General features: G+C 41.9%; 1 protein-coding gene across 50 annotated transcripts in view; it reads left to right on the plus strand.

Annotated features, from left to right (window-relative positions):
- LOC145534388 (nucleoporin SEH1) overlaps positions 1 to 16,843 on the plus strand; it is a 101,910-nt gene that overhangs the window by 16,288 nt on the left and 68,779 nt on the right. For 35 of the 50 annotated variants that reach the window (XR_014074522.1, XR_014074523.1, XR_014074535.1 and 32 more), the window contains exons 9-12: positions 6,532 to 6,705; positions 12,217 to 12,384; positions 13,484 to 13,609; positions 16,131 to 16,306. Coding sequence is in view for 17 of the 50 variants with exons in the window: in XM_081561761.1 (XP_081417887.1) it covers positions 6,532 to 6,705; positions 12,217 to 12,384; positions 13,484 to 13,609; positions 16,131 to 16,306 (644 nt within the window). In the remaining 33 variants the exon portion in view is untranslated. Of the gene's footprint in view, positions 1 to 872; positions 3,137 to 6,113; positions 6,263 to 6,531; positions 6,706 to 12,216; positions 12,385 to 13,483; positions 13,610 to 16,130; positions 16,307 to 16,843 lie in introns of those variants that run through there. The other 15 variants (XR_014074526.1, XR_014074552.1, XR_014074551.1 and 12 more) reach the window with 5 other exon arrangements.

The following is a 16,843-nucleotide window of genomic DNA, read 5'->3' on the forward strand; positions in this document are numbered from 1 at the left end:
CTAGAAGAGAAAGCACTTTAGTACCTCTGTATTTGGTTTATTACTTGGTCATAATATTTACAGGTAGGTTACGATATTGTGACACTTAGTGGTCTACCAGAGACGTGTGTAACTGGGAAGTAGCGAGATGAAGAGGAAGTGTGAGACAGCACTGGGGCTTGTAATCCAGAGGAGTCAGTGTCACTAGTGCTAGGAGGGTAGCCTTTGAGTCAGGTTAAACTAAAATTGTAAATAAAACACATGAACTAAGGCTTTGTAGAAGAGAGTGAGTTAAGTGTTTTTTTGTGTGTGTGTGTTTAAAACTTTCCTGGAGATTATAAGAGGAAATGGTAGATTGAATTGATTTTTAGAATTTTTAGTATATTTTAGATTCTCAAAGCATGTTTGATGTCATTAGAGTCATCCTTTGTTTTCATATTCAAATTTCAAATATGAATTGGTAAGGTAAAATTATTTTAATATGCCTTTGTGAATAATTTGAAATACTATTAAGGAAAATTTAAAGCACAGCCTTAAACTATCCTGTAATGGTTCTTTTGTTAACTTAAGAGAATTGTATTTCAAATTTCCTATTTTTATCGTGTTATATTTTTATAAAGAAGTCCTGCTTGTTGATTTTTTAAGTATGTGTGTAAAAACAACTTCAGGTACCATAGGAGATATAAGATTATAAAGATTATTTCATGAAGCAAAGGATACTAGTGTTAATTCTTTTTTTTAAAAAATCTAGTTTTTGGTTGCTGCCTGTACTGCATATTTTCTTTTGTAAAGAGCTTTGAAGTTTTGATCTGTGTTCTTATTGTGCCAATAACCATGTGTGTTAGATCTGTGATGCATTTTCCCTTCTCCATTTGTATTATGTCCTTTAACAGAAAGCACAGCTGAGTACCAGCTAACTGGAGTAACTTTGCTGTTTTGCTGCTTGTTGCATGCACACAGGAATGGAAAGCGAGCTCCTTTTCCCCTTCCCCAGCGCCGTTTGACCTCTCCCAAGATACACCAGCAGCCTGCTTACTACTAAACGCAATCCAAAAGGCCTTTAAAAATACAGTGTATATCATTTTTGTACTAGCCAGTTTATTGACACTTATTTAAAATTTTTGAAATATAAGTGGAGAGGCTTTTTGTTGAGACACTGTCACCAAAACAATTTTTTGAAATGTTTCTGAAACTCACGAGTTTTAAAATTAAAAGATTGTTACCATCCTCAGTAGTTGGGAGGAGGGAAAATATCACTATTCCATCTGGAGAATGTATATAGACTTTTGTCTTTTATTTTCTAAAATAGTAGGCTAAAATGAATTTTTATAATTTCAATTTGAGGATTGAATAAGTATTTTTCATAAAGATTGTTTTGAGTGCTAATTTGTTTACTTTTTGTAGAATTGGTTTATACATGATACTACTCAGTATAACTCTTGTTATTTCTTTGAAATGTTTAAACTATTATTAGTGAAAGAGTGAGAGAAATAGTAGTGACAGTAACTTGACTGTACAGTTTGTAGCCAGACAACATTTGGTATTGCTTCATTTATTATTTGGTAGTAAAATGAAAACATCATTGTAAGTTTTCAGTTTATAGTCACTAAAGAGGTAAATATTTCTAATATGTGCTTGTATGTTTTTATGGTGTGATTTCATGGCTTAAGGTTTCCTTCAAGTTAAAATTTGGAAACATACTATAAGAAGCAGATAAAGCTTTGCTAAAATTGTGCATGCATGTTAAACCTCCAGGTTCCATGTCCCAGGATTTTCTTAATTTTGTTGGCTGCTTCATTTAGTTCATATCCTCTGATGACAGAACTATAAATCTTTTTTTGAGAAAATGCTAAAGTATTACGGGTAAGTTATATAATAGTAGGCTAACAGTAGGACATATTTTTGAGCCCTTTTATTTATCAACATTTTGTACTGATCTAAGGTTTTTGCAGAAAAACATCTAAGTGTATTCAAAGACTGTGTTTCTTGGAAAGTATGTTGCAGTAGCTGGCCATACTATGTGAACTCTCTGAATTGGTCCCGAGTGTCATGTGTGCACTAAAACTGCTGTTGCTACAGGGGAAGCGTTGCTTAAAGAAAAAGCTTACGTGATATGTAAATTTCAGGATAGCATCAGTATGTTTCTGAGAGATTAGAAAATGTTTTAAATTATAAAATTAACGTCTTCTTTTGTAAACATTCATACTGAAGATTTTTTTTTTTAACATTTTAAGTTAAAGAGATTCTATTTCTTTTTTCAAGTTTCTATACTTGCTTAAGCAAGCCTGATTTGAGTAAGGGTCTTGATTTTGCTGTTATGTTCTGTTAGTTTTGGCATGAATATACTAAAGCTTTTTTTTCTAGCATGTGTTTTCCCCCTCTTTGGTTCTCTTTGTATTTACTACTTTTCTCTTTTTCTTCTGTTTTTTTTTTCCTCTGTTGTTTTTGTTTTGTTTTGGTGTTTTGTTCCTGTCTTCATTGTTTCAGGTATTTCTTTCCCCCTCTGGATTCCCCACGGGCTGGATCGAGATGGTCCAGTTATGCCCAGCTCCTTCCTCCTCCTCCTCCTCTGGTAGAGCACTCTTGCGATGCTGACACTGCCAGTCTCCAGTATCCACACCCTCGCAGACGATCTCTCTCTCGGCCTCTTAATCCCTTACCTGAGAATGAAGGGGTTTAAAAAACACTGATTTAACACTTAAAGGCCTTACTCAAGTGCTTGTAAATGCTTTCATTCCTGGCTTTTTGCTTTTCTTTCAGAAGATTTTTCTAATTTAGGGTGTGTCTTGCATGTATTACAACCAGAACATGGTGTTTGGAACCTAAATGTGTTTGTGCTTTTGCATCAAAGGAATATTTGCTTCATTGGTTGATAACCTTTGATGAAATAATGAGACGTGTACACACAACATTAACTGTGAGTTACACACAAATGGTTGACTTCAAAGTGCCTGTTCTGTACATTTTATTTTGAACTGTTATGGTGTTAAGTTTCTTATGGTTTGTCATACTGGTTAATGTGAAAGCATATCATTATAAAGTTCACCTTGCCTTTGAGACATATTAAGAACTGTTTGTGATTTTTCAGGCTAATGTTGCAACTGACTAGTTTGTAAAATAAATCATTCCTGTGTATAAAGCAGCAAAACATAATAAAGACTGTTTGGTCTTTTTTTTCTTTTAAAGAAAACTGCCTTTCACTACTTGGAATGACTGTTTAAAGCTTTTGTAATTATTCTCCAGGTAGATTATTTAATAAAATATATTTTTAAAGATATGAATCTGTTGCCTTCTAAAAATAGAATGTATTCTATTTAATGGTTTCTAAAGCTTATATCTCCTAAAATATCACATTGCTAAAAAAATCCAAACAGAAACTTAGGGATGATCATGGCATTAATTTAGAAGGTAGAAAGTTAGTATGTAGACTAACATCTAGATCCAACAGGTGTCTACTTAAGACTATATGAACAGCATTTCATGTGCCTATCAGCTAATCACACATTGATGGTAGAGCTGTTATAAATGTATAACTTAAAATCTAATTTTCAAAGACACTTTCCTGTCAATAGACACTCTCCACTCAAACCCCTAGAGCTTTTTGACATGCAAGGATAAATAAGGTCCATTATGCTTTAATTTAAGGTGAGGTCTTCCTTCTGTTAAAGGACTTATTTTAGACTAATTGACTGAACTAGTTGCAAAGCAAGACGTCTCACTTTAAGTCTGGATCTAACTCAGAATTAAGAATTCAAGTTAGATTTCAATCATTATAGAGGTACCTGGGGTGAAAAGTTAAAGTGTTAGTCATTTAGTTGTGTCCAACTCTTTGCAACCCATGGACTGGGCCTCCCAGGCTCCTCTATCCAAGTGATTGTCCAGGCAAGAATACTGGAGTGGGTTGCCATTCCCTTCTCCAACGGAGCTTCCCGACCCTGGGATTGAACCCAGGTTTCCTGCATTGCAGGTGGATTCTTTACCATCTGAGCCACCAGGGAAGCAGTCTGGGGTAATTTAGTGAATACTGGGCATTGTCTGTGCAAGACACTGTGCTAACACTTTGGGATATGTGAAAAAAGAGGTAGTCTGTACACATTCATTTTAGTGGGAGAAGGCATTTACAGAATTTGCAAAGAGTAATAAAGATTTAGCTTCACAGTAAAGGTTGAATGGTACAGGAGGCATTAAAGAAAGGGATTTATGTGAGTCAGCAGGATTTGGAAGGGATGTGGAATTTCGACAGGTTGGAATACTTAAAGTGGAGGAGGGTGGAGTCCAGGGTGATGGCCCAAATAGAAGAGGCAAGAGGATTAAGTGTTAATCCACTGAAAGAATAAGGTTCGTTTGGGGAGTTAGTAGGAGATGAGTCTGCACACATACCTTGTGTTTACACTGTAGAAGGTGCTGGATCTTGGTGTTGAGGTGTTAGCACTCAGAGCAGTTGGTAAAGGGTGTGTGAGACATCCACCTTTCCTAACTGAATCCCTGCCATGGGGCCGCTTCAAACTCTACCTGGAGTTATAGCTTTGAAATTCACTGGAGGGTTTACTCTTCCTTTTCAGTTGGTCAGCTAAGAGCTAATGTTGCTTGAGTGCTTTCCATGTGCCAGTGCTCTTCTGGATGCAGGTTAAGTGACTTCATCCTCAGCATTCCTCTGAGGCAAGTGCTCTGATGATCCTCATCTTACAGATGAGGCCACCTGCAGGCTGCACAGCTAGGAAGTGAGAGCACTGAGATTTAGGCAGTTTGGCATCAGAGTCTAGGCTCTTTTCAGAGTCGAGGCTCTTTTCCTGTACATACTTTGAGTATAGCCCTTTGTTACGGTCAGGTTGCTCGGTGGCATGGGGGAGAGCTCTGGTCTCTTGATCTTTATGATGGAAGGACAGCGAGTTGGGTCTGAGGGCTTCAGGGTGGGTGACAGTCTGTCACATGGACACAGTTCAGCAGTTCACTGCTAGTGTGTGGCGTAGAAAAAGGGTTGCTTTTTACTCTCAGGTAGCATCCTTTCAGCTCTTAGAGCTAAGTCTTTGGTTTATTTTTCCAAGATTGAGAAACACTTGAGATTTTTCTCCATTTAAACTTTGTTCATTGAGTGTGGTCACAGGTAGAATTAGGGGTAGTTGAATGCCAAGGATAGAAGGTTTCAAGGAGAGATGGCAAGAGAACTGCGGAGACATCACTGAATTTGACAGGCCAGTCCTGATAAACAAATGTGCAAGTAGTGTTCAGGGCCAAGCCAGAAAACATGGAATGAGTGACAATAAGGTGTGCAAGGAGGTACTTAAGTGTAGGAGAGACAGTGGTCTTTGTGTGATAAACAGAATCAAGGAAGGGTGGGTGTTTTATTCTCTGCACAGAGAGATACAGCGTTTCCAAAGGTAGAGACAAAAAAGTGAAGAGGGCATCCATGGAGGATCACTGAGCAGTACTTCAGAGGAGGTAGAAGGTAAAGTTGTAAGATGTCTTTTTCCCACCAGGCTAAAATTAGGAGTAGAGGCTGTTAAAGTCCCAAGTGTGCCGTGCCTGTCACCATTCAACAATCGTTGAATCGATGAAGTTAAGGAGTAAAATTTGTTAGAGGAACCGTATGCAAGAAATTCTGGGATAAAGGAAAGTGAAAGGAGTGGTTTTTGTAAAATAGTAAGGCCTTATGCTGAGCAGGCTTTGGTGATGGGATTCGTGACCTAACGAGAACGGAGACGGAGGAAGGCAATTAGGGACCGACCGTCTCATCTCGCCCCTCTCCACCCGGGACCAACCTTAGTGCGCCACGCCGGCGACTCAGTGTAACGCGCGCCCATGGTAAGACTTCTAACAGGAGCGCTCTAGGTGTAAACGTGCGGCAGGTGACCACACATGTCAATGTCTGCTCCCGTAGGGACAATGCCAACACTTCCGACCCGAACTCGGGGTGTGTCAGTTGTTCTGTCCACCCGAAGTAGGTCTCTGCGCACAGTGCCGGTGCTCTGGCTACAGGTAAGGCAGGCGCCTCGCCTCTGGGTCGGGCGCGGCTTCCCGCTTCAAATCCGGACGCTCGCCCTCACCGAATGAGCGGGCTCGCCCCTTCGCGCTACCCAATCCAAAGCCGGCTCGGAGTCCCCGCCCCTCGGCCCGTGCCGCGAACCGACGTAAATTCGAGTGGCGCGCGGTACGGCCGGCAGCCGCGAGAGAACGCGCGCACGCGCGCTGTCGGAACCACTCCCCCACCTCACCACGCACGCCTGACCCCTTCCTCAGCGGACCTTCTGCCGCCTGGGCTGCAGCGGCTGGCGTCGCGCGCTCGGTGAGGGGTAGTTGGGTCGGGGAGGGCTATTCGGGCTGCCGTAAGAGCGGGGCCTCCGGAACGAGGTTATCTTGTTCGGGGCCTGGTCCCGCCCCCGTCTCCCCACACGACGGCCCCCGCTCACTGGCGGGGCCAGGCGCGGCTGACGGTCTGGGGTCCGGCCGGTGAGGCCGTGTCCCCGTGGCTCCTGGCTTGGTGCGAGTCGTTTCATGGAAAACGGAAAAGGAGACAGTGTTTGAGGTCGCTCTGCTTTTGTTTTCTCCCGACAGCAGACTTTGTTCCCCGAAGCATGAGATCCCTTTCGAGGCAGTCGCCTGGAGGACAGCTGTTTTCATGACTGTGTTTTCACTCGCTGTTACCATTTTGAAGTCACTCGACTGGAGCTTTTCCTGCTGCAAGATCAACTTTTTCTCCGGACTTCAGTTTTTAGGGCAAACTTTACGGTAAGCTTTGAAAATTGCTCTGCTAAAGTGCCTGCCTGATGATAAAGAGTACCTTAGAATTTTGGGGAAGTTTGACTTTGCTTTTTCCCCACAGCTGATACTTTTTTGCTCATAGATTTCTGGTCCACAGCTGCAGCCCATGACATTTTATGTTTCTAGGCCTGAAAGCAATTAAGTATTAGTAAACTCGAGCAAGAAGTTTTGAAGTTATTGCTTTAGGGAAATACCCAGAGAAATCTCAAAGGTGGCTGGTTAGTTCAAATGTAGTGAAAGAAAAGACAACATACTACTGTTTTGGTTTAAGGTGAGGTAGGGGGCTTGGTAATGCAGTACAGATGGAAACTAGGAGATCTTCTAGAAAAGCTTTAGGATGGCTTATAATAAGTGTAATCCCATTCTGGAAAAGAGAGACTGGGCATTAGATTATATCTGGAGGAATTTTTCCCCTGGATGGTGTTACTCTTGCACCCGCAGCAAAGCTCTTCTGCACTTAACACTGTATCATATTGGAGTGGATTGTCAGCTTCCTGAGGGCAACCGCCTTATTTACTGTTGCTTTGCTTCATGCAGCCAAACAGAGTTGTCTTTCACGGTTTCTGTTTGATAATGATTATTGCATGAATGACTTTTGCATGCGATCTCAATTTTCTTGGATTTGTTTCCTTCTAAGCTGAGATGACTGTTAAAGAGTTAATGTATATTTTGATGTGTTATATATGTTTGTAAATGCGTAACTTAGTAGCCCCAAGACTAGATGTGAGGAGCCTACCTGGATGACTTGGTCAGGATTTTAAAGTGTGATGGATGGATAGGCAAGGCTTCTGTTCTTAGGAGAAATCTTTTTAGTGGAAGAAGACAGACAAATACAAAAAGGCAGTCATCAGTCTAGCAGAAAGTAAAATGACTGTGATGGACCATGGGGCTAGGTTTCACTTAATGATAAGGGATCGTCTCTTTTAGAAAGTGACATTTGAATTGAGGTGAATGTTGGGAAGGAGCTAGCTGTGCAGACATCTTGAGGAATATTCTAGGCTCCAGGGCAGGGATGGGCTTGGGTGTTACGGGAACAGGTGCAGGAGGCTGGGACATGTGGAAGATGAGGTGGCTCACTGAAGTTTTCAGGAAGGGTATGGTACCTGGTTTATGTTTAATGGTCCCTTTGATTGCCGTACAGAGGATTAATTGTAGGGTGGTGAGAACTGGGAAATAGATGGGGAAACAGTGGAAACAGTGTCAGACTTTATTTTTTGGGGCTCCAGAATCACTGCTGATGGTGATTGCAGCCATGAAATTAAAAGACTCTTACTCCTTGGAAGGAAGGTTATGGCCAACCTAGATAGCATATTTAAAAGCAGAGACATTACTTTGCCAACAAAAGTCCGTCTAGTCAAGGCTATGGTTTTTCCAGTGGTCATGTATGGATGTGAGAGTTGGACGGTGAAGAAAGCTGAGTGCCGAAGAATTGATGCTTTTGAACTGTGGTGTTGGAGAAGACTCTTGAGAGTCCCTTGGACTGCAAGGAGATCTAATCAATCCATCCTAAAGGAGATCAATCCTGGGTGTTCATTGGAAGGACTGATGTTGAAGCTGAAACTCCAATACTTTGGGCACCTCATGCGAAGGGTTGACTCATTGGAAAAGACCCTAATGCTGGGTAGGATTGGGGGCGGGAGGAGAAGGGGACGACAGAGGATGAGATGGTTGGATGGCATCACCGACTCGATGGACATGGGTTTGGGTAAACTCCGGGAGTTGGTGATGGGCAGAGAGGCCTGGCGTGCTGCAATTCATGGGGTCGCAAAGAGTCGGACACGACTGAGCGACTGAACTGAACTGAGAACTGAAGCGTTGAGACTGGTCAGGAGGCCTTTCTGTTGGGTAGAGTGGTCGTGGCAGAGTCAGAAAGATGGAGAGTGATTCTGGGTTTGTTTTAGACAAACCCTGTTTTTCCCTCAGAAATGAGGTTCACTAGGTGTGTTTTGATTGGCTGTGGTGTTTTCACTGCATTTAAATTGGTTCAAGTGGAGTCTAGTTTCTAGTTGATCTCAGTTCTTGGAGGCCTCTTGTCTAACAGTGTGTGTTGTTGAAGGCATTTGAGTTTGAGATTCGTCTGTATAAGGTGTGCACTGCGCTGTGTAGCTGAGGTCAGGGTCCTGGGTGTCCCTGACACGGAAAGGGAGGCTGTTAGATGAGACGGTTGGCTGTGGGGGGGGAGTAGGGGTGGGTAAAGTGCAGAGGAAGGATGGGACAGGTTTTCCACCTTCTGCATCCTAATGTGGGAGAGTTTGAACATCTTTATAGGAACCAAGAAGAGGAATTAGACCTGTCAAAGAGAGGAAAACACTGGGGTGTGATCTGAGAGGTGGTGGGTGCTTACGAGATAGGTGGTGATGAATTTTCTTGTATTAACTCAGTTTGAAAACCTTCCTTTCTTCAGCAGATTTATTGAGGGTCTACTTTGTAGGGCACTGCTTTAGATAGGAGTTCACTGTGACACAGGCCCAGTCTCTGCCCTCATGGCGCTCACATTCTGTTGTGGGAGAGGGTAGTTAAGCAGGTGAACTGTAAAAAGAAAAGTAAGCAGTGCCAGGAAACAGGCATGCCATGCCTGACTGTACTGGCCGGTGGGGACATGGACCTTTACATAAAGACCTGAAAGAAGAGAAGGAGCAGGAGCCTTCGTGGCGGCAGTGAAATGAGGATGGCTGGGATGGAGGTCACAGATTACTTAGTCCCCTGTTGCCAGCACGACTGACTTTCTCAGATGGGAAGCTGAGGAGGGTCTGACTAAGCTGTGACAGCATGTGGCTTTTTTGGAAAAGTCCGTCTAGTCAAGGCTATGGTTTTTCCAGTGGTCATGTATGGATGTGAGAGTTGGATGGTGAAGAAAGCTGAGCGCCGCAGAATTGATGCTTTTGAACTGTGATGTTGGAGAAGACTCTTGAGAGTCCCTTGGACTGCAAGGAGATCCAATCAATCCATCCTAAAGGAGATCAATCCTGGGTGTTCATTGGAAGGACTGATGTTGAAGCTGAAACTCCAATACTTTGGGCACCTCATGCGAAGGGTTGACTCATTGGAAAAGACCCTAATGCTGGGTAGGGTTGGGGGCGGGAGGAGAAGGGGACGACAGAGGATGAGATGGTTGGATGGCGTCACAGACTCGATGGACATGGGTTTGGGTAGACTCCGGGAGTTGGTGATGGACAGAGAGGCCTGGCGTGCTGCAATTCACGGGGTTGCAAAGAGTCGGATACGACTAAGCGACTGAACTGAACTGAACTGAACTGTGTGTGCGGAGCGTTAGTCTGGAAAGGAAGATAGAGGCGTGGAGACAGAAGGCTCTTGCAGAAAGGATCTTGGAGAGTGTGTGAGTTGACCATGGCAGTGGCAGTGGGAGTCTTGGGCAGTGGCGGGTTCTGGTTAGCTACTGGGGTTTGCTGAGGGATTGCACGTAGGGTGTGTGTGTGGTAGTGGGAACCCTGAAGGTTTGGTCTGAGCAGTGGGAGAACAGAGTTGTCGTTTTCTCTGTGGGGAAGATTGAAGAGCAGTTTTTCTTGAGGGAGTTGCCATGAAGCGGAGTCAAGGTTGAGGTTTCAGGTGCCTGCTGGATATCCACGTGAAAGTGTCAGGTAGGTAGCTGAACATCTCAGGCTCAGGGGAGGGGCCCAGGCTGGGGTATAAAACTTCCAAAGTAAGGGCAGTCATCCAGTGAGGCTGGATAGATGGGGGAACCTGGAGCCAACCCTGGAGCCTTGCTGTGTGCAGGTCCAGGAGAGGAGGAGGGCCCAAGCAAGGAGGAAAAGCAGCCCCTGGTGAACCTGGGGGTCAGACAGAGGTGCTTTGGAAGCCAGGTGAAAAAAGTATTTCTGTGAAGAACGAGTGTGAATTTCATTCTGTCAGGTCCAAGATGAGGACTGAAACTTGACTGGGATTATGGGGTAGGCAACAGAGAGGTCAGTGGTGATGTTGACAAGTGTTTGGTGAGGCCCTGGGACGAAAGCCAACTGGGAGTGTGCTCCAGTGAGGACTGGAGCTGGGTGGACAGTAGTGACTCCCGCTGGAGGTCTGAGAGGCAGAGGGAGCATGGACAGAGGTGACGGTAGCTCCGAGGGATAGTTGGGCTGAAGTTGAGGAAGGCTTCTTTGGGTGGGGGCACTGCACCAAGAGATGGTACAGTGTTGGGGAGGAGGGAGTAGTGTTGGAGTGGGAGTGGTGGGCTTCTGCCAGGAGTGTGGATAACTTCATCTGTGCTCAGGTAAGTTTAGTAGGTTTCTACTGATCTTAAGACTTTTCCTACTTTGTTGTGTAATTGAATTAGTCTGTAATACCTAAACTCACACATCAGTGATTTGTCACTGAACCTAGCACAGACCTGCATTGTTATCCATCTTACCAGTAGTGGCAGTGCTTAGAATATCCTTCCAGGCTCTAAGCCTCTTTCTTCCTCTCCTTTCAGCTGATGGGATTAGGCCAGACTTCCTAATACACCATTTAAGGCTTGTGGGACCTGCTCCATGGTTTTGCTTACCTGTTGCCGGAATACAGTGGAGCACCTCCTATGGTCACCATACACTTAGTGTTTAGAACAGTTTGGAATTAGTCCTGGGCATGAATCTTACTAATTGTACAACCTTGGATAAATTTAGCTAGTTTAGTCTCTGAGTTTCTTTTTTTAGTAAATTGAGGATAAGTGAGTTAAGGTAGTGGGTATGCAATAAATCTTAGTTCTCTCCCACCACTGCTTCTGTCTGTCTTCTTTAAAAGCTCCCTTATTTCATACTTTGCCTATAAAAGTTGATGTCATTCCTCAAAGTATAAGGCCAGTATCCTCTCACTTCGTCTTTCCTGATTAAATTATTTTCTTCACTGAATTCCACACAACCCTTACATGAGAAGCACTCTGAAATATTTTTGAAATTAAGTGACATCTCCCGAGCACTGAGCTCGAGGTCCATGGAGCCCGTGGCCAGCGTGCAGTACAGAGTGTGCAGTACAGTACAGAGTGTGCCAGGGTTCCCCAGACCTAGCCTTTGTGTGCCGCTTTTACTATTTCTGTCTTGTCCACGTGCCAGATATACTTTATTTAATTTGAACATTTTTCTTTGAATAGACTCACTTTTTAAACCGTTTACTCATCCTTAATCTCTGAAATCACAGGCTAGATTTTGCTAGTTCTGTTTTTTCTATTCCGTGTTAGGATGTGTATTCAACTGGTATACTTTCAAGTAATGTCCTGAAATCATCTGTATGTGCCATTGATGTCATGTCTTCCTTGATTCTTTATTAGTAAATTCAAAATTCAAGAGTAATTAAGCTGTTGTATCTCATTGTTTTGTTAATTGTAAGAAGATAGTTTGAGGTTTATATTCTCAGCTATAGTATACCCTTAGTGCTGTTCCAAAAAAAAGAATTTTATCAGTTTTCTAAGATTTATGAGACTTCTATTCTTAATAATTTAAAAAATTTTATGGTAATATTTGATATATAAGAATACTTTTATTGTTGCAGTGAGATGGAAGATTTTCGAGGTATAGCCGAGGAGTCATTTCCAAGCTTTTTAACCAATTCATTACTTGGTAATAGTGGGATTTTGGAAAATGTCACTCTTTCTTCAAATCTTGGCCTGCCTGTTGCTGTTTCCACACTTGCTAGAAATAGATCCAGCTCTGAAAACAGGTACGAATTGTTTCAACAGATGATTTTTTTTTTTTACAGATCTGTAAAGCCTGTGATGTATTTATACTTCTGTGAAATATCTCAGCCAAGCTTGAGCTTTTGCTTTATCTGAGGGAGACGACCATTTATGTAAAGTCAACACAGAAGATAAAACTCTCTTTCCTATTCCATCACCTTATCAGTGGTGGGTGGGTAAGTTTGGGATTGAGCACCAGTGACCATTTGACCTACCAGTGGTTTTTCTGTTCATGGTGTTTTGGCTTTTTCTTAGTTCAGCCCCCTGGCAGCTGGTGATTTGAGCTGCATCCCCAAATGTGATGTGTATAGTTCACCCATTTTGTGTAATGTGTGAAGTATGCCTGTGCTTAAAAATCTTAACTTCTGGGTTTTCCTGGTGGCTCAGTGATAAAGAATCTGCCTGCCAATGCAGGAGACATAGGTTCAATCCCTGATCTAGGAAGATCTGACATGTCACGGAGCAGCTAAGCCTGTGTACCACAACTATTGAGCCTGTGTTCTAGAGCCTGAGAGCTGCAACTACTGAGCCCACATGCTGCAGTTGCTGAAGCCTGCAGCCCTAGAGCCTCTGCTCCACTACAAAAGAAGCCACCTCAGTGAGAAGCCAGTGCATCACAACTAGAGAGTGGTCCCTGCTTGCTGCAACTAGAGAAAAGCCCGTTTAGCAGCAAAGACCCAGTACAACTAAAATAAATAATTTTTTTTTTTTTTAAAAAGGGTTTGCATGCTACAGAGAAATCTTTAATTAAAAAAATAAAAACTCGAATCTCTTTCCCATCCTCTGCCCAACCTAAACATTCTGTATAGAGCACCATCTTTACCTTTGGAATGGAGGAGTTGGATTAACTGTGTAAAAACTTTTAGCTTTACGATTTCCATGACTTTCTTGTTGAAAATATACGTGCTGCTGCTGCTGCTACAGTTTTTCAGTGCTTTGCAGGTAGGGTGATGGTTTTCAACACTATGGGCCCTATCTGTTTTTACCCCTGGCGGTTGATTTTATAGTCATACAGTCCTATGTTATATGTGAATTTTAAATATGTATAATTATTAACAATTACAACAAAATTTTTGTGTGCAGGTATTCTGATGTCCAGACCTCTTACTTAGTGGAAGGGAAGTTTTCAGTTCCATCGGAGACGTCGCCTAGTAGCCAGAGTGAAGCTGAGCCAAGAGAGAGGTTAAGGCTTGTCTTCTCAGATGATGAGTGAGTTCTTACTTCATCTTGCTTTCACTGTGTTAAGAGCGAGTCTCATTCAGTCTTACGGAAGATGAACATTGATTGTGTCTCTAATCTATTCTAAGAATCTTTAGCTGTTTTCTTTATATGGTATTAATAACATTTTTAGTCTTTCAAAATGTTTTTCTAAGAGTAATACGTGCTCATTGGGAAAAAATCATAAAATACAGGCAGTTGTGAGGACAGTAAATACCTGTCAACCTAATTGGAAAATAGATGTTGGTTATCTTTTTATTTAATCTGGACGATTTTCTGTGCATATATACATGTACATGGGGCTTCCTCAGTGGCTCAGCGGCAAAGAATCCGCCTGCAGTGCAGGAGCCGAAGAAGACATGGGTTCGATACCTGGGTAGGGAAGATCCATTGGAGGAGGGCATGGCAACCCACTCCAGTATTCTTGCCTGGAGAATCCCCATGGACAGAGGAAGGAGCCTCGTGGGTTACAGTCCATAGTGTCACAGAGAGTTGGACATGACTGAAATGACTTAGCACGCATGCATAAATACTTTATAAAAATTGTTAACTCTGTATATTCATTCTAGATTTACTTTGAATCAAAAGATTTCATTTTTATGGCGGAGTACTATACACAACTACATTTTCTTTATCCATTTATCTGTTGATGGGCACTTAGGTGAATAAGAGACACAGATGCATAGAACAATTTTATGGACTCTGAGGGAGAAGGTGAGGGTGGGACGTTCTGGGAGAATAGCATTGAAACATGTATATTATCATATGTGAAACAGAACACCATTCCATGTTCGATGCACGAGACAAGGGCTCAGGGCCGGGGCAATGGGATGACCCAGAGGGATGGGATGGGGAGGGAGGTGGGTGGGGGGTCCAGGAAGGGGAACACATGTAAACCCATGGCTGATTCATGTCAATGTATGGCAAAAACTATTACAATATTGTAAAGTAATTAGCCCCCAACTAAAATAAATAAATTTATAAAAATAAAAAAAATAAAAATAAAAAATAATCATCATAAAAAAAATTGTTAACTCTGTATATTCATTCTAGATTTACTTTGAATCAAAAGATTTCATTTTTATGGCGGAGTACTATACACAACTACATTTTCTTTATCCATTTATCTGTTGATGGGCACTTAGGTGGCTTCCATATCTTGGCTATTGTAAATAATGCTGTAGTGAACATAGAAGTGCATGTATCTTTTCCAGTTAGTGTTTTTATTTTCTTTGCATAAATACCCAAGAGTAGAATTTCTGGATCATATAGTAATTCTATTTTCAATTTTTTAAATCGGTTAATTTAAATTGGAGGATAATTACTTTACAGTATCGTGATGGTTTTTACCGTATATCAACATGAATCGGCCACAGGTATACATGTGTTCCCCACCCATCCTAAACACCCTCCCACCTACCTCACTCCCTGGGTTGTTCAGGAGCACCGGCTTTGGGTGCCCGGCTTCATGCATCGAGCTTGGACTGGTCATCTATTTGAGGAACCTTCATGCTGTTGTCCACAGTGGCTGTACCAGTTTACAGTCCCACAGTAGTGTAGGAGGGTTCCCTTTTCTCCACATTCTGTTCACTTGCTGTTTGTTGTGTTTTTTAAGGCTAGCCATTCAGGTGTAAGGGCCATACCACTTTGTGGTTTTGAGTCGCATTTCCCTGGTGATGATCAGTGTTTGAGCATCTTTCATGTACCTGTTGGCCATCTGTATGTCTTTGGGAAAATGTCTATTCAGGTCTTCTAACCATTTTTTAATCAGGTTGTTTTTTGATTCAACTATCTACTGCAGCTGTAATAAAAAGGTAGAGAAACTAGGACAGAGGATTAGAACTTGGAATTGATGAAAAAACTATTTATCTTCATTCACTGTGGCCTGATATAAGCCTGGCCCTGGGTATCCATTTGTCACATGATGAATTTGTTACATTTAGCAGCTTTTTCCTGAAGTTCCATTCCTCCCCCTCCTTTTGCTGGTGAAATAGCTGTGGGGAGTGGTGAGAGAACCAGGAGCTTTTGTAGTAGGTTGGGTGGAGAATTGCCTTTAAGGAAGAACTTTTTCATCCGTATATGAAACAACAGAGGCAGAAGGAAGACAGGGATAACAACAGTGGCAGGGACTGGAGTGTGACTTGAAAGCATTTGTAATTCAGAGAAGTAGCTATTTGGCAAATATCCCAATATCCTTTAAGTCTGTCTTGTTTTTTTAAAAAGCTGAGCTTTCCTCTAGATGTGATAGATTCACAGATCTGGGAAAGAAGAAAAAGAAAACAAAACCTCACTTTATCACTTGAGAGGCAGAGTAACAATGTATTTGGTTTTGGTAGATGTTCATCGCTGGACCAAAATGATGGTGTAGTCCCCTGGAGATGGCTGGGCCCAGAAATGTTTCTTTTCACTGTGTCTACTTTTTCTTTTTGTGAAATAACTGATTAATGGGTATTTTATAGATATATGCAAGGTAACTAATATTTCATTATTATTCTGTTCCATAATTTGAAAGTTCTGTCGCTAAGAAAAAGAACCAGACAGAAAGTCAGTGTTTGTCGGATACTGTCCTCAGAGAGTCCACTTTTCCCAGCAATGGAGCAGGAGTAGAAGGGGAGCATGCCAGAGCTGCAGAGCCCTTCCAGAGCCAGGATCCTTCCGACAGAGTCTCACCCCTGGGGCAAGAGCAAGGTACGCCACTGGGAGAAGTTATTTCTTAATTGTGTGTATTTTAATTTCCTTTTTAAAAATATCTTTTTAAATTGAAATGTAGTTGATGTACAGTTACATAAGTTACAGGTGTACAATATAGTGATTCATGAATTTTAAAGCTTATACTTCATTTATAATTATTATAAAATGTTGGCTATATTCCCCATGTTGTACAGTATGTTTTTGTAGCTTATTTTAGACCTACTAATTTGTTCCGCTTAATCACTTGCTCCTATAATGCCCCTCCCCCTTCTCTCTCCCTACTGGTAACCACTAGTTTGTTCTCTATTTCTGTGAATCTGCTTCTTTTTTGTTATATTCACTGGTTTGTTGTATTTTTTTAGATTCCATATATAAGTGATATCACACAGTTTTAATTTCCTTTCTTGTTTCTCTGGCTTTGGACCAGTATTTATCTTAAACTATGATACTATAAAAATGCTTTGATTTGGCATTTACTTATTAATGTCATAATACTTCTGTAAGAGAAGATCTCTTAATCAGTCTCTTCATTGT

This window comes from Giraffa tippelskirchi, chromosome 14 (genome assembly GCF_054371585.1).
Source record: "Giraffa tippelskirchi isolate mGirTip1 chromosome 14, T2T-mGirTip1v1.2.pri, whole genome shotgun sequence".
NCBI lineage: Eukaryota > Metazoa > Chordata > Mammalia > Artiodactyla > Giraffidae > Giraffa > Giraffa tippelskirchi.